The 24523-nt window shown below is 39.9% G+C and overlaps 1 protein-coding gene across 5 annotated transcripts in view; it reads right to left on the bottom strand.

The window, feature by feature from the left end:
• Positions 1 to 24523, bottom strand: part of LOC143804674 (proton-coupled folate transporter-like) — a 702815-nt gene that overhangs the window by 445483 nt on the left and 232809 nt on the right. For all 5 annotated transcript variants that reach the window (XM_077283005.1, XM_077283008.1, XM_077283004.1 and 2 more), the window contains exon 3: positions 9033 to 9130. In XM_077283005.1, the coding sequence (XP_077139120.1) occupies positions 9033 to 9130 (98 nt within the window). The remainder of the gene's footprint in view (positions 1 to 9032; positions 9131 to 24523) is intronic.

Raw genomic sequence — 24523 nt, 5'->3', positions numbered from 1 at the left:
GAACCGGCAGCGTTCTTTGCTTAAAATGCGCGCGTTTACTTCCTTCTGTGATGTCACGGCTTGTGATTGGTCGCGTGCCGCCCATGTGGCCGCAACGCGACCAATCACAGCAAGCCGTGATGTAATTTTCAGGTCCTCAATGCCTAATTCTAGGCATTCAAGATTTTAAAATTACGTTCCGGCTTGTGATTGGTCGCGTCGCGGTCACATGGGCGACGCGACCAATCACAAGCCGTGACGTCATGGGAGGCAGGAAACGCGCGCATTTTAAAATTACGTCACGGCTTGTGATTGGTTGCGTGCCGCCCATGTGACCGCGACGCGACCAATCACAGCAAGCCATGACGTAATTTCAGGTCCTGAATGCAGAATTAGGCATACAGGACCTGAAATTACGTCACGGCTTGCGTCACGGCTTGCTGTGATTGGTCGCGTCGCGGTCACATGGGCGGCACGCAACCAATCACAAGCCGTGACGTAATTTTAAAATGCGCGCGTTTCCTGCCTCCCGTGATGTCACGGCTTGTGATTGGTCGCATCGCCCATGTGACCGCGACGCGACCAATCACAAGCCGGAACTTAATTTTAAAATCCTGAATGCCTAGAATTAGGCATTGAGGACCTGAAAATTACGTCACGGCTTGCTGTGATTGGTCGCGTCGCGGCCACATGGGCGGCACGCGACCAATCACAAGCCGTGACGTCACGGAAGGAAGTAAACGCGCGCATTTTAAGCAAAGAACGCTGCCGGTTCCCTCGGTGAGGTCCAGGCTGCGTCGGAGAGGTGAGTATAGCAATATTTTTTATTTTAATTCTTTCTTTTACACATTAATGTTGTTTCGATACCGATACCCGATACCACAAAAGTATCGGATCTCGGTATCGGAATTCCGATACCCGCAAGTATCGGCCGATACCTGATACTTGCGGTATCGGAATGCTCAACACTAGTACCAACCTCTTGTGCTGCACGGTATCAAACGCTTTGGAAAAATCAAGATATACCACGTCCAATGACTCACCTTGGTCCAGTCTATAGCTTACTTCTTCATAAAAACTGATTAGATTGGTTTGACAGAAGCGATTTCGCATAAAACCATGCTGATATGGAGTTAAACAGTTATTCTCATTGAGATAATCCAGAATAATATCCCTCAGAAACCCTTCAAATATTTTACCAACAATAGACTTACTGGCCTACAATTTCCAGGTTCACTTTTAGAGCACTTTTTGAATATTGGTACCACATTTGCTATGCGCCAGTCCTGTGGAACAGACCTCGTTGCTATAGAGTCCCTAAATATAAGAAATAATGGTTTGTCTACGTATTACATTACTTAGTTCTCTTAGTACTCGTGGGTGTATGCCATCCAGCCCGTAGATTTATCTATTTTAATCTTATTTAGCCAGTTTCACACCTCTTCTTGGGTTAGATTTGTGACCCTTAATATAGGGTTTCCTTTGTCTCCTGGCATTTCACCTAGTATTTCTTTTTCCACCGTGAATATCGAGGAGAAGAAGGTGTTAAGTATATTAGCTTTTTCCTCATCATCTACAACCATTCTTTCCTCACAATTTTTTAAGGGGCCTACACTTTTATTTATGATTCTTTTACTATTGATATAGTTGAAGAACAGTTTGGGATTAGTTTTACTCTCCTTAGTAATGTGCTTCTCTGTTTCCTTTTTGGCAGCTTTAATTAGTTTTTTAGATAAAGTATTTTTCCCCCTATAGTTTTTTAGAGCTTCAGTGGTGCTGTCCTGCTTTAGTAGTTTAAATGCTTTCTTTTTACTGTCATTTGCCCCTCTTGCCCACATTGAGTTTCTCCTATCTCTTGTCCTTTTATTCCCACAAGGTATAAACTGCATACAGTGCCTATTTAGGATGTTCTTAAACATTTCTCATTTATTATCCGTGTTCTTATTTCTGAGGACATTGTCCCAGTCAACCAGATTAAGGGCAAACTATGCCTTCCTAAAGTTCAGAGTTTTTGCGACTCCCTGACAAGTCCCTCTAGCGAAAAACAAGTGAAAATGTACAATATTGTGGTCGCTATTTCCTAGATGCCCGACGACCTGCAGATTTGTTATTCTGTCAGGTCTATTACATAGTATTAGATCTAAAAGTGCTGCTCCTCTGGTTGGATTCTGCACTAATTGTGAAGGATAAATTTTCTTGGTCATTAGCAGAAACCTGTTGCCTTTATGGGTTTCACAGGTCTCTATTTCCCAGTTAATATCCAAGTAGTTAATGTCCCCCATAACAAGGACCTCATTATGGGTTGCAGCTTCATTTATCTGCCTTAGTAGTAGACTTTCCATGATTTCTGTTATATTTGGGGATTTGTAACAGACCCCAATGAGAATTTTGTTACTATTTTTCCCTCCATGTAGTTCGACCCATATGGACATCCTCATTCCCTTCGCTAATATCCTCCCTTAAAGTGGACTTTAGACAAGACTTTACATAAAGACAAACCCCTCATCCTCTCTGATTTTTACAATCCTTTCTAAACAGACTGTAACCCTGTAAGTTAGCTGCCCAGTCATAGCTTTCATCTAACCATGTCTCAGTTATTCCCGCTATGTCATATTTACCTGTAGACATTCCTGCTCCTAGTTCTTCCATCTTGTTTGTCTGGCGTTTGCAAGCATGCAGTTTAGAGGATTTTTATTGTTCCAATCTCCTCCTTGTGGATTGTTTTAGAAATTTTCTTACCTGCCTTCCTAGTATGTGGTCTTGGGTCTTCTTTGCCGCACCTCATAAATTTCATCAGTTTCTTTTCTCGCTTCACGTTCGAGTCTAACATTTTTCTTCCCGTCCCCTCTTCTTCTAGTTTAACACCCTCCTGATGAGTGTAGTGAGTCTTCTGGCGAATGTGTGTTTCCCAAGTTTGTTGAGGTGTAGTCTGTCTTTGGCGAGGAGTCCGTCGAATAGGTAATTCACACCCTGGTCCAGGAATCCGAATCCTTGTTGTCTGCACCATCATCTTAGCAAGTTGTTTGCATCAAGGATCCTGTTCCATATCCTGGTGTCATGCCCGTCTACCGGAAGGATAGAAGAAAAAACTACCTGTGCATCCAAATCCATTACTTTCTTCCCCAACTCTTCAAAGTCCTTGCAGATTGTTGGTAGGTCCTTCCTTGCCGTGTCATTGGTGCCAACATGTATCAGACCCTTGACTCATATGCGATTTTCATACTGACGGTCACAAGACCTCGAGGTTTTCACACTGCTTCTCTCAGTTTTTCGCTGGACACTGAGAGAATTAGGGAAAGCAGCTCGTTGGCACTTGACTAAGGGTACCGTCACACATTGAAATTTCCATCGCTACGACGTTACGATTCGTGACGTTCTAGCGATATCGTTACGATATCGCTGTGTCTGACACGCTACTGCGATCAGACACCCTGCTGAGAATCGTACGTCGTAGCAGATCGTTTGGAACTTTCTTTCGTCGCTTGATCACCTGCTGACATCGCTGGATCGTTGTGTGTGACAGCGATCCAGCGATGTCTTCGCTTGTAACCAGGGTAAACATCGGGTAACTAAGCGCAGGGCCGCGCGGTGCTGCGCTCTGCTCTCACTGTACGGCTGCACTCAGAGCAGGAAGCAGACGGCAAGGGACCTGAAGGACACCGACGGGTGAGTATGTACTGTTTGTTTTTTTACGTTTACGCTGGTAACCAGGGTAAACATCGGGTTACTAAGCGCGGCCCTGCGCTTAGTTACCCGATGTTTACCCTGGTTACCCGGGGACTTCGGCATCGCTCCAGCGCCGTGATTGCAACGTGTGACCGCAGTCTACGACGCTGGAGCGATGATTATACGACGCTGCGACGTCACGAATCGTGCCGTCGCAGCGATGAAAATTTCAATGTGTAACGGTACCCTAAGTGTGCGAATCACTTATGTGCTTTGGGGAGGCCACCAACTGAATGCCATTACCAAACAAACACTTGTTGAAAGTTAAATTTAATCTCTAGCCACCTATCTTTATTTCCATCTTCAGTGTTCCTCAAGCCTGAAAATTCACACTAATCTATATAAGGCCACGTTCACACAGCAGATGTTTAGTTAGTATTTCACATCAGTATTTGAAAGCCAAAACCCAGGAGTGGAACAATCAGAGTGAGGATCATGGATACACATTATCGCTTCTGCATTTATCACCCTTCATGGTTTTGGCTTCCAAATTATGTGAATTACTGACTAAAATACCATGGTGTCAATGTGGCCCTCACTGCAGCTATCCGTCAGCCTGGGTGGGTTGAGACTTGATACACTTTGACTCATAATAAACTGTTTCAATCTTTAGCAGCATTAAAAAATTCCTACTGTAATATCATGATTAACCCCTTCATGACCCAGCCTATTTTGACCTCAATGACCTGGCCGTTTTTTGCAATTCTGACCAGTGTCCCTTTATGAGGTAATAACTCAGGAACGCTTCAACGGATCCTAGCGATTCTGAGAATGTTTTTTCGTGACATATTGGGCTTCATGATAGGGGTAAATTTAGGTCAATAATTTCTGAGTTTATTTGTGAAAAAAACTGAAATTTGGCGAAAATTTTGAAAATGTTGCAATTTTCACATTTTTTATTTTTATTCTGTTAAACCAGAGAGTTATGTGACACAAAATAGTTAATAAATAACATTTCCCACATGTCTACTTTACATCAGCACAATTTTGGAAACAATTTTTTTTTTTTCTAGGAAGTTATAAGGGTTAAAATTTGACCAGTGATTTCTCATTTTTACAACAAAATTTGCAAAACCATTTTTTTTAGGGACCACCTCACATTTGAAGTCAGTTTGCAAGGTCTATATGGCTGAAAATACCCAAAAATGACACCATTCTAAAAACTGCACCCCTCAAGGTGCTCAAAACCACATTCAAAAAGTTTATTAACCCTTCAGGTGTTTCACAGCAGCAGAAGCAACATGGAAGAAAAAATGAACATTTAACTTTTTAGTCACAAAAATGATCTTTTAGGAACAATTTTTTTATTTTCCCAAGGGTAAAAGGAAAAACTGGACCATGATCATTGTTGTCCAATTTGTCCTGAGTACGGTGATACCTCATATGTGGGGGTAAACCACTGTTTGGGCGCACGGCAGGGCTCGGAAGGGAAGGAGCGCCATTTGACTTTTTGAATGAAAAATTGGCTCCAATCTTTAGCGGACACCATGTCGCGTTTGGAGAGCCCCCGTGTGCCTAAACATTAGAGCTCCCCCACAAGTGACCCAATTTTGGAAACTAGGCCCCCCAAGGAACTTACCTAGAAGCATAGTGAGCACTTTAAACCCCCAGGTGCTTCACAAATTGATCCGAAAAAATGAAAAAGTACTTTTTTTCACAAAAAAATTATTTTAGCCTCAATTTTTTCATTTTCACATTTGCAACAGGATAAAATGGATACTAATATTTGTTGGGCAATTTCTCCTGAGTACAGCGATACCTCACATGTGGGGGTAAACCACTGTTTGGGCACATGGTAAGGCTCGGAAGGGAAGGAGCGCCATTTGACTTTTTGAATGAAAAATTATCTCCATCGTTAGTGGACACCATGTCGCGTTTGAAAAGCCCCTGTGTGCCTAAACATTGGAGCTACCCCACAAGTGAGCCCATTTTGGAAACTAGACCCCCCAAGGAACTTATCTAGAAGCATAGTGAGCACTTTAAATCCTCAGGTGCTTCACAAATTGATCCGTAAAAATGAAAAAGTACTTTTTTTCCACACAAAATTTTTTTAGCCTCAATTTTTTCATTTTCACATGGGCAACAGGATAAAATGGATCCTAAAATATGTTGGGCAATTTCTCCTGAGTACGCCGATACCTCATATGTGGGGGTAAACCACTGTTTGGGTGCACGGCAAGGCTCGGAAGGGAAGGCGCGCCATTTGACTTTTTGAATGGACAATTAGCTCCAATCGTTAGCGGACACCATGTCACGTTTGGAGAGCCCCTGTGTGCCTAAACATTGGAGCTCCCCTACAAGTGACCCCATTTTGGAAACTAGACCCCCCAAGGAACTTATCTAGATGCATAGTGAGCACTTTAAACCCCCAGGTGCTTCACAGAAGATTATACCGCAGAGCCGTGAAAATAAAAAATTATTTTTCTTTCCTCAAAAATGATTTTTAGCCCAGAATGTTTTATTTTCCCAAGGGTAACAGGAGAAATTGGCCCCAAATTTTGTTGTCCAGTTTGTCCTGAGTACGATGATACCCCATATGTTGGGGTAAACCACTGTTTGGGCACACGGCAGGGCTCGGAAGGGAAGGCACACCATTTGGCTCTTAGAATGGCAAATTAGCTCCAATCATTAGCGGACACCATGTCGCGTTTGGAGAGCCCCTGTGTGCCTAAACATTAGAGCTCCCCCACAAGTGACCCCATTTTGGAAACTAGACCTCCCAAGGAACTAATCTAGATGTTTGGTGAGCACTTTGAACCCCCAAGTGCTTCACAGAAGTTTATAACGCAGAGCCATGAAAATAAAAAATAATTTTTCTTTTCTCAAAAATGATTTTTTAGCCCACAATTTTTTATTTTCCCAAGGGTAACAGGAGAAATTGGACCCCAAATGTTGTTTTCCAGTTTCCCTTGAGTACGCTGATACCCCATATGTGGGGGAAAACCACTGTTTGGGCACATGCCGGGGCTCGGAAGGGAAGTAGTGACGTTTTGGAATGCAGACTTTGATGGAATGGTTCGCGGGCATCATGTTACGTTTGCAGAGCCCCTGATGTGCCTAAACAGTAGAAACCCCCCACAAGTGACCCCATTTTGGAAACTAGACCCCCCAAAGAACTTATCTAGATGTGTAGTGAGCACTTAGAACCCCCAAGTGCTTCATAGAAGTTTACAACATAGAGCCGTGAAAATAAAAAATAATTTTTCATTCCTCAAAAATGATGTTTTAGCAAGCAATTTTTTATTTTCACAAGGGTAACAGGAGAAATTGGACCCCAATAGTTGTTGCCCAGTTTGTCCTGAGTACAGTGATACCCCATATGTGGGGGTAAACCACTGTTTGGGCACAAGTCGGGGCTCGGAAGGGAGGTAGTGACGTTTTGAAATGCAGGCTTTGATTGAGTGGTCTGCGGGCGTCACATTCCATTTGCAGAGCCCCTGATGTGCCTAAACAGTAGAAACCCCCCACAAGTGACCCCATTTTGGAAACTAGACCCCCCAAGGAACTTATCTAGATGTGTAGTGACTAGTGAGCACTTAGAATATCCAAGTGCTTCATAGAAGTTTACAACGCAGAGCCGTGAAAATAAAAAATAATTTTTCTTTCCTCAAAAATGATGTTTTAGCAAGCAATTTTTTATTTTCACAAGGGTAACAGGAGAAATTGGACCCCAATAGTTGTTGCCCAGTTTGTCCTGAGTACACTGATACCCCATATGTGGGGGTAAACCACTGTTTGGGCACAAGTCGGGGCTCGGAAGGGAGGTAGTGACGTTTTGAAATGCAGGCTTTGATGGAGTGGTCTGTGGGCGTCACATTCCATTTGCAGAGCCCCTGATGTGCCTAAACAGTAGAAACCCCCCACAAGTTACCCCATTTTGGAAACTAGACCCCCCAAGGAACTTATCTAGATGTGTAGTGAGCACTTAGAACCCCCAAGTTTTAGCAAGCAATTTTTTATTTTTGCCAGGGTAACAGGAGAAATTGGACCCCAATAATTGTTGCCCAGTTTGTCCTGAGTATGCTGGTACCCCATATGTGGAGGTAAACCACTGTTGGGTGCACGTCGGGGCTCGGAAGGGAGGGAGCACCATTTGACTTTTTGAACGCAAGATTGGCTGGAATCAATGGTGGCGCCATGTTGCGTTTGGAGACCCCTGATGTGCCTAAACAGTGGAAACCCCTCAATTCTAACTCCAACACTAACCCCAACACACCCATAACCCTATTCCCAACTCTAGCCATAACCCTAATCACAACCCTAACCCCAACACACCCCTAACCACAACCCTAACCCTAATCCCAACCCTAACCCTAATCCCAACCCTATCCCCAACCCTAACCACAACTTTAACCCCAACACACCCCTAACCCTAACCATAACCCTAACCACAAGCCTATTCTTAACCCTATTTCCAACCCTAGCCTTAATTCCAACCCTAACTCTAATTCCAACCCTAAGGCTATGTGCCCACGTTGCAGATTCATGTGAGATTTTTCCGCACCATTTTTGAAAAATCCGCAGGTAAAAGGCACTGCTTTTACCTGCGGATTTACCGCGGATTTCCAGTGTTTTTTATGCGGATTTCACCTGCGGATTCCTACGGTGCGAAATCCGCACAAAGAATTGACATGCTGCGGAAAATACAACGCAGCATTTCCGCGCTGTATTTTCCGCACCATGGACACAGCGGATTTGGTTTTCCATAGGTTTACATGGTACTGTAAGCCTGATGGAACACTGCTACGAATCTGCAGCAGCCTGGGGAGGAGATCGGTGGTGGTGGGGGGGGGCAGATCTGGATTTCCAGCCATGGCCGATGATATTGCAGCATCGGCCATGGCTGGATTGTAATATTTCACCATTTTCATAGGTGAAATATTGCAAATTGCTCTGATTGGCTGTTGCACTTTCAACAGCCAATCAGAGCGATCATAGCCACGTGGGGGCAAAGCCACCCCCCCGGGCTAAAGTACAACTCCCCCTGTCCCTGCAGATTGGGTGAAATTGGAGTTAACCCTTTCACCCGATCTGCAGGGACGCTACATAGGCGTCATGGGTCGGATTGGCACCGACTTTCATGACGCCTACGTGGCGTCATAGGTCGGGAAGGGGTTAAAAAGGCATTCTGACATTAATTTTCAAAGTAAGAACACCAAGCTCCTTAGTATGCCAGCCTCTTTCCAACACTGTACAGTTTTCATTAAAAAATATTTGCCAAATTCTGCTCATGCATACAAATTTATTAACATACCCTTTTCTATTTAGCTAAAAATACAATACAATTCTCTAAACTGAAATGCAATGTTATATTGCAGCCTACTTACTGAAACCAACATTTTTGAGGATGTGTACCAACCATATAGCTCATTATTGAAACTTCTCGGCGGGTAACTTAAAAACATTAGTGAAATGGACTGTTCTCCTGTAAAAAAACAAGAAAGAGAACAAAGTCATATGATCATTTATGTCATAAAAGAAGATATTCAATTTTGTTTGGTAAATTAAAATGATTTTTTCAAAACAATCCAAGTTGATGCATTTATTCTTGGATTGTCATTCCTAGTTGTATGGCCTATTTTTAATTTGCATCCTGTAAAATTAAAATAAAGCATATTTTTACTATCTGCTGGGGATGTAAGTATTTGCGAGCATGTCAGCGATGCAAGCTGAAAGTCAGAGTCTTATTATAATATGTATGAAGTGAATACATTAGCAAAGACAAATGACTTAATAGACAGCACCTGCTTAGCATGTTATGCAGAGATTTCAGTGTCATATAACGCAACTCTTTAACATTTTTGAAGACTAAGGCAAATAAAAATGAATGGAAATGAACACAGTAAGATTTCTATAATGTGTTTCTTTTGCAGTTAAAATCAACAGCTTTGTAAGTGGTATTAATAGAGATACCGGTACTTGCTATTACATGTATGCCTTGCTTTATGCACTATATACATTAACCGAATCTAGTTATAGGCAACATCTTGATTATAACCAGTGAAAATGCTCGGGTGCTCATTGCTCAGGTCGAGCATCTTGGAATATTCGGGTTCTCGACCCGAGCACCGAGCCCAATGTAAGTCAATAGGAAACCCGAGCATTTTTACCGCGATCCCCGGGGGTGCTTTTAAGGTCTAAAAACGTCTGAAAATGATGGAAGCACTGCTCAAATGACACAGGAACATCATGGGGATTTTGACTCCTACGTCACAGCTGTAAGCAATGTTGTCAGAATTTCACGCCATTTTTACAGGTGCACCAAAAAACATACAAAAACGAAAGCAAAATGGATTTTGCTGTGAAATATGTTAAGGAACATCTTTTCCAGGGTTATGAATTATATAAGGCAAAATAACTAACCCCAACCAAAGATGTTTCTCCACCACTTGGGCTATGTTCACACGCAGTGTTTTTGATGCGTTTTTCAACTTTAGCATTGCTTTCAACCAATACAAATGCATTCACTGGGTAATGTCATTGTAACATTGAACAACCCTAGCTGGCCATGTATTGTGTGACACATAAGCAGAAACATCTTGTTTCATTTATGAAGGAGGGACTCTTAAAATCACAGAACCTATTTTTCAAAGGGCATCAGATGGCATTAATGTTCTTAAAGGGCCATTAAAAAGTGGGTCTCCTATACTGTTATTGCCTATGCAGTGAGTGGCTGGGCTGCCAAAAATGATGACACACTCCAACAAGGGGGAAGTTGCAAGGCCAAGGTTTAAGTGTTCCTGAATCTGGTGCATTTTTAGACAGTCCAGTTAAACCAAAAAAGGTCATTTGCAACATCTGCCATGCCAGCATCAGCAGGGGCAGCACAACTACCAGCCTGACCATCACCAGCATGCGCAGACCCATGACAGCAAAGCACTCGATTGGTTCGGCCGAACGACAAGGTACAGAAACAGTGTCTGTGGGTGACACCACTGCCTCTTCCCTTGTTCTACATCCACGTCAATTCCCTGTCCATGATGCAGACTAAGTTGTCTCCCACCCTGCACCTGTCGTAGCATACTTGCAATGACCGACAGCAACCATGTACTTGTCCCCTTGCAGCTTTTGGTTTCCCTACCCCAGTCCTTGGAATGCAAGCGTGAATACACAGTTACCCACAGGCTACAATGCTAAATGGCCACATTTCCAGACTGCTTGCCCTGGAAATATTGCTGTTTAGACTTGTGGAGACAGAAACTTTCTGCAAACTCATGGCAGAGGCCGTACCTTGGTACTCGGACCCTAGCTGCCACTATTTCTCCTGGTGTGCCGTCCCTGCCTAACACAAGCATGTGTCCCATAACATAAGACGTGCCCTGACCAACGCTGTTAGTTGGTTTCACGTAACCACGGTCATTTGATAAAGTATCTCATAGTATCCTTATTGAAAAAAATGACCAAGTATGGGATCGACAAGGCTACTGTTAGGTGGATTGATAACTGGCTGAGTGATAGTATTCAAGGAGTGGTAATAAATGGTTGCATGACCAATTGGCAGAGTGTTTCAAGTGGGTTTCCAGAAGGGTCTGACCTGGCCCCAGTGTTGTTCAATATTTGTGTAAATTATCTAGGTAAGGAAACTGAAGGTAAACTAATCAAATTTGCAGACAATGCAAAGCTTGGAGGGATAGCTAACAATAGAGAAGACAGAGAAAGGATTCAGAAGAATCTAGAGAAGCTTAAACAATGGGCAACTAATAGCATGATATTTAATAGTGATGACCGAATAGGGAAATATTCGGATTCGGGAAAATCGGCACAAATAATTTCTAATATCCGTGTATTCGTACCGAATAATGAATCCAATGCAAGTCAATAAGAAAGCAGAATATTCTTCTGCTGGACCCAACAATCAGGTCTTGGGGGCATGGGAAAAAAGCTGAAATTGATGGGAAAGAGCTAAAAGTAAATGGGAACAGCATGGAGAAGATGACTGCATGCCTTTATGACTAACACATGGTATCTGCGAAAAATGTCAGATTATTGAGCCAGTTTTACTGATTTTTAAAAAGTTCTACCAAATGAAACGAACAATTTTTTTAAAGGGGAAAAAATGCTTAGAAACATTCAAAATTACATGTATATAATGCAAAGTAAAAATTAAATACAAAAACAAAAAAATTATACCTTCCCTTTAATATATATTCACACGGAGCGTTTTAGCTTTAGTTTTTCCTTTAACATTTGTGAGGGCTCTCACTCCTACATTTGGGAAGTCCCTCCCTCATGCCAAATAGTTAGCAAGATAGTGGAATACATAGTCCCCATCTCTTTACAATGCCATTTCAAACACGCAAAAAATTGAAATTTGGGCTTTGTCCGTCACCACCACCATGTCCACCGCCATGCCATTATGTGGCCCTTGCTTACTATTTGCAGAGTGCCACCAGGTGCCGTGAAACCTGAGTTTGGTAAGGGTCCTCACGTGGCCCTGTGTCATATATTTGAGAGAGCTCTCCTACATTTGGGAGGTCCCTCCCTCATGCCAAATAGTTAGCAAGATAGTGGATCACACATTCCATCCCTTTACAATGCAATTTCAAACATGCACATTTGAATTTTGGGCTTTGCCCCCCCACCACATTCACTGACATGTCATAATGCGGCCCTCTCTTTTAATTTTCTGAGGGCCAACAGGTGCTGTGAAACCTGCATCTTGTAAGGTCCACAGTTCATTTTTGCCACCGGCTCCCAATGAAACCACTATCATAGCAGGTGAAGCTGCTGTAAGGTGAATATAATACAAGAGTTGGGGAGCTGTATGATCAATGTCAGGAAATTGGATTCTACCAGACACCAAAGGCATTAGAATTCCATTCTGAATACAGTGTATACAAGTGATGGCTTGTATTGTGGTCAATGTGGTCAATCTATCAGGTCTGAAACCCATGTCATGAACATGTACAAACCTCATTTTACTTGGAAGCAGCCTCCTCAAGGGAAAGAGACATGAGTGCCATTGACCAGTCTGCACAAGACCAAGCAATTCTTCTGGAAACTATCCAACCAGGCACAATGTATTTTTTTCATGGTTTTCAGCAACAAAACTATTACCCTCATTCACAAAGCGCTCCATGGCTCAGCACCACCCTACATCTCCTCCCAGGTCTCAGTCTACCACACTAACCATGCTCTCCATTCGGCTAATGACCTGAGGTTAGCATCCTCAATAATCAGAACCTCCCACTCCCGGATCCAAGACTTTTCACGTGCTTCACCAATTCTTTGGAATGCACTACCCAGGTTAATATGATTAATCCCCAATCCCCACAGTTTTAAGCATGCCCTAAAAATGCATTTGTTCAGACTGGCCTACCGCCTCAATGCATTAACCTAACTATCTCTGTGTTGCCCATTCATATAAGTTAACGCAAAATCAGGTTCCTCGCATCATGTTCTCATACAATTTATGCAGTTAATAGCCCTCTGTGTCTCTTCTGCTACATACTTAGGCTGTTAAATGGTTCATGCAGCTTTACATGAACAATTGATCCTTACACTTTGGCTGGTCCGAACAACGAAAGCAATTGTTACCATCCACCTCTCGTGTCTCCCCTTTTTCCTCCTTTGTTGTAAGCTTGTGAGCAGGGCCCTCACTCCTCTTGGTATCTATTTTGAAATGTGATTTCTGTTATGCTGTAATGTCTATTGTCTGCACAAATCCCCTCTATAATTTGTAAAGTGCTGCGGAACATGTTGGCGCTGTATAAATAAAATTATTATTGTATTAACAATGAGGTAATTACAGGATATGTCCCAGAGAGTATTGTGGTCTTTGAAGTGTATTACTCAGGTGACAGACAGTGCTACAGAGCTCAGGTAAAGGCCTTAGCGTGGCATTTACCGTGTTCCAGTATGTGAAAGGCTGCACCCTGAATAGGTCTGTGGAGCATATTAATCCAGTCTCTTAGACATGCTTAAAATGTGCAGAAACTGACCAATACCCCACCACCATTTTTTTGTAAGGACCAGAAATTGTAAGGGAAGAAACAGTTTAATAAAGATACAAAAGTTTCATTTAGAAATCTGGAATAGTCAGCAATGGTCTTTGTCCAGCACTGGACAATGTAAACTGCTAAGGAATAGGAATATGTATGCCCTATCTAACTAAAAATTTGTGAACAGACATACAGTATATTCTGACAAGGGACAACTGAACGCTGTGCTGGGACAACAAACTGAATGCAGTTGCTGATTGCTGTGTCTGTGTGTTATGGACAGGAGACCTCAGCGCCTCCTTCCTGGACCGCAGAGTGGTAATGACATAACACAGGGGAAAGGCGAGGGGTTTCACCATCAGACACAGATTTTGTACCCAGGTGTTCTGCCCACATATTAGGGTTCTGCGTTTATGAGCAGTATATGTCGTATGCTAACAGAGGTTTATGTAAAATTTCCCTTTAAAAAGGGATGTGTGGGTAAGATTTTATAACTAGCAGCATATATAGAGCATGTTTCATTACTCATATTATTATTCTGTGTAAGGCTGAAACCTGAAAAATTGTGTGGAGCATATTAAGGCATTCATGTACTAAAATGTCCAAGTGCACAACCAAAAATTAACATCAGGCTATTAGATACACGCTTAAAGAGACCGCGAGAAGAGCAACACAATAAAGAAAAAAATAATAGAATATATTGAGATTGAGAATAGAAATTTGATCTTTGCACAATGAACAAAAATTAACTTAAGGAGTCTGTATCATACATGCTGAAATATGTCAAGATGAGGACTTCACAATACACTTAACAGTTATTTCAAGAGATATAATAAAAAAACATAATTTTTTATTGGTTTAATAAATAACGTATCTTCATCTAGCAGTCATGCGACTGGTGCAAAACCTGCAGAGATACGCAACTGTGATGTGGTGGTGCCCACCAAGGTGATGTTACAGATCAGAATGATGGTGAAGGACTAAAGTGACCATACCAGCATCCTTCTTTATTTTTCAGTGGCCTTTACCTATTGGTTGTCCAAGCTCCACATTTGACCTCTCCTTCCACACCTTGGAGGTGCTGCCATGCTCTGCTGCAAGTGTATTGTCTGAGCAGGTTTTTAGTTTGGCTGGTGCAATCATAATCGATAGGCACACACGCCTGTCAATGGAAAATGCAAACAGGCTGACTCTTCTAAAATTGTACAAGGGCTGGATTTCCAGAGACTTTGTAAGCCCTACGGATGACAGCAATGTAATGTTAAAGCAGCTCAAATGTTTTGTTTGGGAAGCTGTCTTAACAGCCATATCTTACCATCCAAACTTCAAAGCGCGGTATCTGACCTCGGACGTACTATCCCGTCCGAGGTCAAAAAGAGGTTAATATTAATTTTCTTGACTATTCTTCATCCAGAAATTAAATGTGTAGATTCTCTTTGGAAATCTTGCTCAATTAGAGAATAGATGCATTGTTAATTTTTTATGGTATTTAAAACATTGTATTCCCGTATTGAATAAAATTTAGTTATACTGAAACAAAAAATAGATGCTACACTTTTTCTTTCTTTCTTTTTTAGACTAACGGGCTGAAGAAAATTTCAAATATTTCTATTCTGAAAGTCCTTACATTCTTCAAAAGAAAAGAGCAGATTGACTTTATTCACAACATTTTTGCTGAATGCATTCAAGAGAAGATAATTGATTAATCCAAATCTGCCTTATTCCTCTAGGGTAAGGTATTGTTGGAAGCATTTTCCACAGCTCATTATTTTTGGTAACCTTCTACAGGACTTACCATTTGGTAAAGAAAGAAACAATTTATTTTGATTATTGATTCACAAGCCAGCATTCTGTTGCCCGTGAGCATTAAGTGTTTATGAAAATATATGCAATTGTGCTCAACCATTCTGATGAATACAAAAAAGCAAGATCTCTACTACTAACATAATCATAGATAAAGAAAACCGTATCTCAAGTATCTCATAGCTTCATATGGATATGGAAATTCTCCTATTTAATTTTAATAACTTTCTTTTATATATTTATTTTGTTTTGATTATCTCATCTTAGTTCTCATCTTATAGGCAACTGACGATACAGTGTATTGTCTTTGTGTTTCCTCTATATAGTTTCCCTATTTTATTCCACATCCAGTTAAACATATGAAACATTGCTGACATCAAATACTACCCATTTTTTAGTCTATGGAGACATTTCAATCAGCTAGTTCTCCTATGTATATTGTAGAGCAGTAAATACTGTATTTTAGATCATGGCGGTTTCAGTCATAATGTGTAAACTAATACTGTAATTAAAACTTGCGGCTTTTTTCCACTAACAAGATCTGTATAGAAAAAAAAGGTGTAGAAATTGAATTTACTAGATTATTCCTTAAAATATTAGGAAAACTGACTGTCCAACTGGAGATTTAACCCACGCTCAAACTGCATCATCATGTTTTTACTTTTTATTAGAAATTACACTGCAAAAATCAATCTGAAGGTAAAATTCAGATTTCTGCTCCAAATTGACTAACACATTTGTGAGTTTATTAGCTAGTTGTAAGGCCACATTCACATGTTCTGTATTTGTAGAGTGGAAAAGTATAAGGCCGGAGTCACACTATCGTACAATACGGCCGAGTTCTATACGATAAAACAATGCATTGCACTCGGACGAGTGTTATTCAATGAGGCAATCCAGATCAGCGTTTTTTTTTTCCTCAGGCGTATTCAACGTGCGAACAAAATTGCAGCAGGCTGTGATAGTACAAGTATCTCATCCGAGACTCACCAATGCAAGCCTATGGGTGCGACAAAAACTAGAACGCTACACGGACCATTCGCATAGCATGCAACAAATATACACACATCTTTCTGAAGCCAAAAAATTGCATCAGCAAAGAACAGGAAGCTTGGCATGCAGATTGTCCTTAGAAACCTATAAAAAATTCATGAACACGCTTCCACGGATCAACAATCACTGGGTAAGGCTCCCTGAAAGGTTGAGACAAGACCCAATGTAAAAGAACTCGCTCAGTTGTGTTTAAGGTTAACCGGTCGCACATGTTTTTCACAAACCAGGACAAACAAGACATTAGTAGGGCCTCTATTTGAAAGATTTGAGAGCTAAGCTTCTTATGAACCCAATGTATGGCCTTCTGATTAGGTTTTTATTCATTTCTGACCACTGAACCAGTTAATTTAATGGGACGGTACATTGAGAAAATCTGTGAGAAATGTAAGGCAATATGGATGTGATATGGAGAATACTCGTGCGACTCTCAGCAGTGAGAACTGGACTGATTTTTTATACATTTAATGTGACTCCAGCCTGATAGAAACACTTGCATCATTTTTGCATTTTTCACCTACTCCTGGTTCTGGCTTACAAATACTGAGGTAAGAAAGCTCACCAAATACTCAATATGTGAAAGTGGCCTAAGGCCTTGTTCCCACAATGAGGTTTTGATGAGTTTTTACGCTGCACATTTTTTTTTAAATGCAAGTAAGCCAATATACTTAAGCCCTTCACCTCCTAGCCTGTTTATGATTAGTGTAATTTTATGAGGTAATAACTCTGGAACTCTTCAATGTATCAGAATTATTTTGTGAATATTTTTTCATGACATATTGTACTTCATGAAAGTGGTAACATTTGTTCACTATACATTGCATATATTAGTGAAAAGTTGGTGAAAATTTGGAAAATGTCACAATTTTCAAACTTTTAATTGCTATGCCTTTAAATCAGAGACTTTTGCCACACAAATAGTTGATAAATAATATTTCTCATTTGTCTACTTTACATCTGCATCATCTCTGAAACATTTTTATTGTTGGAAGGGTTAAGGTTGATCAGCAATTTTTTCACTCTTCCAACAAAATTTACAAAACCATTTCTTTTAAAGACCACATTAAATTTGAAGTGACTTGGGGACCTATATGACAGAAAATACCGAAAAGTGACACCATTACAAAAACTGCACCTTTAAATGTGCTCAAAATCACATTCAACAAGTTTACCTTCAGGTGCTTCACAGTAAAATGGACAGAAAACTTGAACATTTTATTTTTTTCTTAAAAAATGTTACTTTCACCCCAATTTTTTTTTTCCACAAGGGTAACAAGAAAAAATGGACCCCCAAATTTGTTGTGCAATTTCTCCTGAGTATGCTGATACCTTTTTTGTTGGGAAAACTACAGTTTGGGCAGATGGCAAGGGTCGGAAGGGAAGGAGCACCATTTGAGTTTTTGAATGCAAAATTGGCAAAAATCAAAAGTGGACGCCATGTCATGTTTGGAGAGCCACTGATGTGCGTAAACAGTGGAAACTGTCCACAAGTGACACCATGTAGAAAAATAAACCCATCAAGGAATTATTATATTTGTGTAATGAGCAAAACTTTAACCCCCAGGTGCTGCACAGAAGTTTATAACTTTGAACCGTGAAAATAAAAAATAATATTTGTCCCACAAAAATGTTATTTTAGCCCATTTTTTTTTTTTACAAGGATAACAGGATGAAATCAGCCCCAAAACTAGTTGTGCAATTTCTCCTGAGTACGTTGATACCCCACATGTTGGGGGAAACTATTTTTTGGACTCACGGCAGAGCTCGGAAATCAAGGAGTGACATTTTGGAACTGAGACTTTGATGGAATGGTCTATAGGCATCATGTCACATTTGGAGAGCCCCTGATATTCCTAAACAGTGCAAATCTGCCATAACAGACCGTATTTTGGAAACTAGACCCCTATGACCACCATGAACTCACAGGTGCTTCACAATATTTTACAATGTTGAACTGTGAAAATGAAAAATGTTATTTTTTCCCACAAAAATATTTTAGCCCTATTTTTTTTCATTTTTACAAGGATTGCAGGAGGAAATAGACCCCAAAATGTCCAATGTGTCCTGAGTAACCCGATACCCCTTATGAGATTAAAAACTACTTTTGGAACACAGTGCAAAGCTCAGAAGAAAAATATATAACGCCATATTGGAATTCAGATTTTTCTGGACTGGTATGAGGATGCTATGTCACATCGGCAGAGCCCCTGAGATGCAGCAAGAGCAGAAACCCCATAAGAGTCCTTAGTCTACAAACTACACCCCCAGTGAATTAGTCTAGTAGTGCAGTGAACATGTTGACACCACATGTGTCTCACATAATTTTATACCATTGGACGATGAAGAAAGAATAGCTACATTTTTACCACAAAGATTTTTCTTTATTCTCCAATTTTACATTTTCACATGGGGAAATGGGTTTTAGCCCCAAGTTTTTAATTTTTATTAAGGCTTATAGGAAAAAATTGACTTCTCAATTTGTAGTGCAATTTCTACGAAGTACACCAATATCATACAGGTACAGGTACTTTTCAGGTACAGTGAAAATATCAGAAGGGAAGGAGCCCCATATTATAGTGCAGATTTTACTGTTATGATTTGCGGGTGTCTTGACCCATTGGAAGAGCCACCGAGGTGCCAGAACAGCAGAACCCCCGCATAAATGACCCAATTGTACAAACTACACCTCTCACTAATTTTATACAGGGGTGCACTGATCATATTGACACCACAGGTGTATCACAGAATTTTATACCATTGGGCAGTGAAGAAAAAAAATCACAATTTTACAGCAAAAAGTTTGCTTTAGTCACAGATTTTACATTTTCACATGTGGAAATGGGTAAAAATGGCACCAAAATTTGTCACACAATTTCTGCTGAATGCAGAAACACCCCATTTGTGGCTGTACAGTACTGCAGCACAGCAAGAATTGGGAGATACTGAACGCTATTTTCCTCCTGGAGCGCTAGTTGCCTTCTAGAGTGCAGATTTTCTTAGAACAGTTTGCAGACTCCATATACAGAGCCTAGAAGAGCAGAATACATCCATCAAGTTACTCCATTTTAGAAATTATAACCCTTTGGGAATTTACCCACAAGTGTAGTGATTATTTGAATCCATGAGTGTTTTTCAGAAACAAGCAGCAGTGTTTATTGCTGAGTGAAAACTGCAAATCTGGTATTGTAGTGCCCGTACATTGTAGTGCCCGGTGCATTGCAATGCCAGTACATTGTAATGCCCAGTGCATTATGCCCAGTTCACGCTTCTAGAGATACACACATGGTCAAAATTGTTGGTACCTCTCATTTAATGACAGAAAAACCCACAATGGTCACAGAAATAACTCGAATCTGACAAAAGTAATACTTAATAAAAAAATATATGAAAATGAACAAATGAAAGTCAGCCATGCTTCCACAGATTTTTAAAAAAATAAAACTCATGAAATAGGCCTGGACAGAAATGATGGCACTTAGTTGCCTCGTGTTTGAAGGTTGCCTTTTCCAGACGGCATGTTTCAACTCTTTCCAAAGATGCTCAATAGGATTTAGGTCAGGGCTCATAGAAGGCCACTTCAGAATAGCCCAATGTTTTCCTCTTAACCATTCTTGGGTGTTTTTAGCTGTGTATTTTGGGTCAATATCCTGTTGCAAGACCCTTGATCTGTGACTGAGACCAAGCTTTCTGAGACTGGGCAGCACATTTCTCTCTAGAATACCTCGATAATCTTGAGATTTCATTGTACCATGCACAGATTCTAGACACCATGTGCCAGATGCAGTAAAGCAGCCCCAGAACATAACAGAGCCTCCCCCATGTTTCATGGTAGGGACAGTGTTTTTTTTCTTAGTATGCTTCATTTTTTCCATCTGTGAACATAGAGCTTATGTGACTTGCCAAAAAGTTCCATTTTTGTATCATCTGACCATAGGAACTTCTCCCAGAAGCTTTGTGGCTTGTCAACATGTAGTTTGGCAAATTCCAGTCTGGCTTTCTTATGATTTTATTTCAACAATGGTGTCCTCCTTGGTTGTCCACCATGATGTCCACTTTGGATCTTACAACGATGGATGGTGCAATCTGACAGTGATGTTCCTTGAGTTGGAAGTTCACCTTTAATCTGTGCAGTTTTTCTGGGCTCTTTTGTTACCATTCGTATTATCCATCTCTTTGATTTTTCATCAATTTTCCTCCTGCGGCCACATCCAGGGACGTTGGCTACAGTCCCATGGATCTTAAATTTCTGAATAATATGTGCAACTGTAGTCACAGGAACATCAAGTTGCTTGTAGATGGTCTTATAACTTTTACCTTTAACATGTTTGTCTACACTATTCTTTCTAATCTCCTGAGACAACTCTTTCCCTCGCTTCCTCTGGTCCATATTGAGTGTGATACACACCATGTCACCAAACAACACAGTGAGTATCTGTAGCCCTATATACAGGTCCACTCACTGATTCCATGGTTGTAGACACTTGTGATGCTAGTTAGTGGACACACCTTGATTTACCTTTTTGTCCCTTTTGTCACATTATTTTCAGGGGTTTTATTTTTTTTTTATTCTGTGGATGTATGGTTGAAAAGCAATGTCTGACTTTCATTTGTTCATTCTCATAGATCGTTTATTTATTATTACTTTTGTGGGATTCAAGTTATTTCTGTGACCATTGTGGGTTTTTCTGTCATTAAATGAGGGGTACCAACAATTTTGACCACGTGTGTATAACCTCCGAGGTGCAATGAGGTATTCAGATGATGTTTGCACAACACTGTGTCTCATTTATGTTGTATTGAAGCAACAAGGTTATGCAACATTTAAACAAATTTTTTCATGCAATTAAATGCTTTAGGCACAACAAATGTTAATTTGCTACACCTGTATGCATTCATCAATGTATTGACTCTATAATTGACTGTTTTTGCTATAATCATACAAATAACAGCACACAATATCTGGTACAGACAGATTTTTGACCAAATCTGTGACTATAAATGGCACATATAGGTTTGCTTGAGTGCATAATACATCATTTTCCATATTATTGACAATTGCTTATCCTAATTTATTGCAAATAGTAACCATAATTTATGTTTGATATTAACTGCACCAAAAATGTCAGACATTCTGTGTCTGGTTAAAACAGGCCCCAAGTGATCAAGACTGGCGAGGTTTTCAATGGGGCGTAATAAGTTAAGGGGACAAAATGTAGTCAGACACGCCTAAATAATTAGAAGGAATATGCCTCTTAATAAATTAAGGAAGTCTGACAAGTGTTGTGTGCCTCAGTGTGCCTGTATTAAGTAGCAAATACTACTGCAGTCTGGGAATGTAGCAAGATATCAAGCATAAGGAATACCACAGCTCAAATGAATTAGATGTTGGTGAATGAGTTAGATGTTCATCCCATCACTGTGCTCCCGTCCCACTCCAGCTTCACCCATTCAGAAATTTGCCAAAAATTTGCTTTTGTCACTATTTTTCGAGATTCATAACATTTAGGGCTTATTTTTTGCACTCTCAGCTAACATTTTTGCTAATAAAATGTTGAGGTAGATACAATGTTTTGATTGTCTCCTATTGCATTTTATTCAAATGTTGCCATAAAAACATAAGTAGGGCATTTTGATTATATTCTTGATGCGCCGTTTACCGATTGGATTAATTTATTTTAAATTTTGAAAGAGTGGACTTTTCTGAACTCGGTGATAACAAACGTGTATTTTTTTAATTTGATTTATTTTTAATGGGGCAATAGACTAGTGATTAAAACTTTTGTATTTCTTTCATATTTTTTAAACTTTTGTTTACTTTTCACTGTATTTAATCTTCCTTTAGGTCCCTTAAAACTGCAACCATTTGTTCGTTTGTTCTATTGTTCTACACATAGCAGTGCTTTAGCACAGTTATGTATAGCTAAAATCACAAACTCTTAATCTCTGGCTTTTACAGGAGTATCATAATGACAGGCATGGGGATGTTCAGCAGACACACGACTGTCGTGGGGCACAGATGGGCACGGGGAATGCCGTGCCCCCTACCAGTATATGTTAAATGCCACTGACTGCTGGATTTAACAAACTAACAGCTGTGGCAGAGCTCCACTACACCCGCTGCTGCTGGAGTTAGAGACACAACATAAGACATAACAGTATGCCATATGACATGAAGGAATTAATATGTGGGCTAACTACAAAAGCCTTCTCCCTAGTGTGCCATTCAGTTGAAGACACAAATATTAATTGACAAAAATACTTATGCTTTAAATTTCCTTTTAAAACCTGTTGGATCCTTTACTATGACTAAATTGTCTATAATTATGATGGTGCTAGGTTATGACAGTGTACCAGAGGCAATTTAATGAATGATTGCCCATTCAACAGTTACAATGAAATGTATTGACTAAGAGTAGGGTATGCATTATAAAACCCTGTAAAAGTGTTGCTCTATCATGGATTGAAGTTAAGAAAATTCAAGGTTAATGTAATATATTAATTTACCTAAAAACATAAGTATTTGCCATAACTAATTTTTTATAATAAAGAAGAACTGGAGGAATTAACAACATTGGTTATTGAAGAATAAAAAAGCCATTATACCCCTTCTTCCAATTGCTAGGATGAGTTTAACTGCTAATTTTACTGGAGCCTTTTATTTTTCTTAAATAAAAGCTTAATTTAGTCTACTAGCCAGTTGAAAATAATGCATGGATAATTTAACTGTATTGCTTCTAATGAAACTTGGCTTTTTTCAGAAGAAAGTAAATTGTTAGTCTCAGGAATGAAGAAATATCCAAGCATCCATTTCATGTAATGAGACAGACTTGAAATCAATTTTGCTGCGGTTCAGCACTTTGCCATTATGAAAAGGTTTGCTCGAAATATAATGCCATCTGAGACCAACTCTAAAAGGTTTTTATACAATCGCATAGAAAAGAAAAGAAAATTTAATTACTTAAAAGAATTTACATAACTTTCAGTTATAATTATAACTAATGTATGCTAAACAGTTTATGGAACTTTTGGGTGGAAAAATAATCAGTAGAAATCAAAATTAGTAGTAGCTATTTGAATCATGTGAGAGCTATTGTGGCAATGCTTAGAAATACATTAAAAATAACAACCCAACCAGAGCACTTTCAATCTTCTATTATTAAATTCTAAAATTTATTTCTTGCATTGTTTGCACAAATTGTTTCCCAAACCATAAAGTATTGAAGCAGGAATAGATGGCTCATCTGCTGATAGTGAAGCAGGATGTTATTTTACAAAAATAATATGTTTGGGGGAAAGAAAGTGGTCTGCATGATCTCTGAATAGTAGAAGATCACTAGAGATGATCAAATCTTTTGAAATTCAAATTAACCTGATTTTGAACATTTAAAAGTTTAATCATTCAACGCAAATCGTAGTTGTTCCAATTACCCTGAAAATATAAGTATAACACTTGAGTTTGACTTCCATGGCTTTACCAGACTTATCTCCAAATTTGATTTGTTGCAAATAATCAAAATGACAAAGCTCTTCTCTAAGTGGAAAATATGTGTATAACAATCAGAGGTCTCCTAGGTGTTTATCAAGCCACCCTTTGAACTTTGTGATCCAAACACATCCTTATTAATGCCAAAGTGACCACAAACTATATTACTAGGAAAAATGAATAGTAACAGATGGTATGCCAGCAATCTGTTAACACCCACTGCAATATTAGATTTTGTAGGCTACTTAAAAACTATCAAAAGTTATTTTTTGGGGGGCAGATGTCTGCCTTACTGATGTTTATTCACAGGCAGTGCAAACCTATATTGAATCCACTATTAGAGATGGGCAGAACCCTGGATGTTTGGGTCTGACGGATTTGGGAGAACAGTTGAAAAATGTTTGGGTCCGGGTACCAGAAGAGTACCCAGACCCGAACTAGAACATCCAGTGTTTGCCACACTGTCATGTGCATGAAATCGTGGTAAACACTGCTCCTGATCAGCAGTAAAATCATTACCGCCGGTCAGACAGCCACAGTT

Source organism: Ranitomeya variabilis, chromosome 2, assembly GCF_051348905.1.
Source record: "Ranitomeya variabilis isolate aRanVar5 chromosome 2, aRanVar5.hap1, whole genome shotgun sequence".
Lineage (NCBI taxonomy): Eukaryota > Metazoa > Chordata > Amphibia > Anura > Dendrobatidae > Ranitomeya > Ranitomeya variabilis.
The sequence above is the reverse complement of the archived record's forward strand: the minus strand, read 5'-3'. Positions and strand labels throughout refer to the sequence as shown.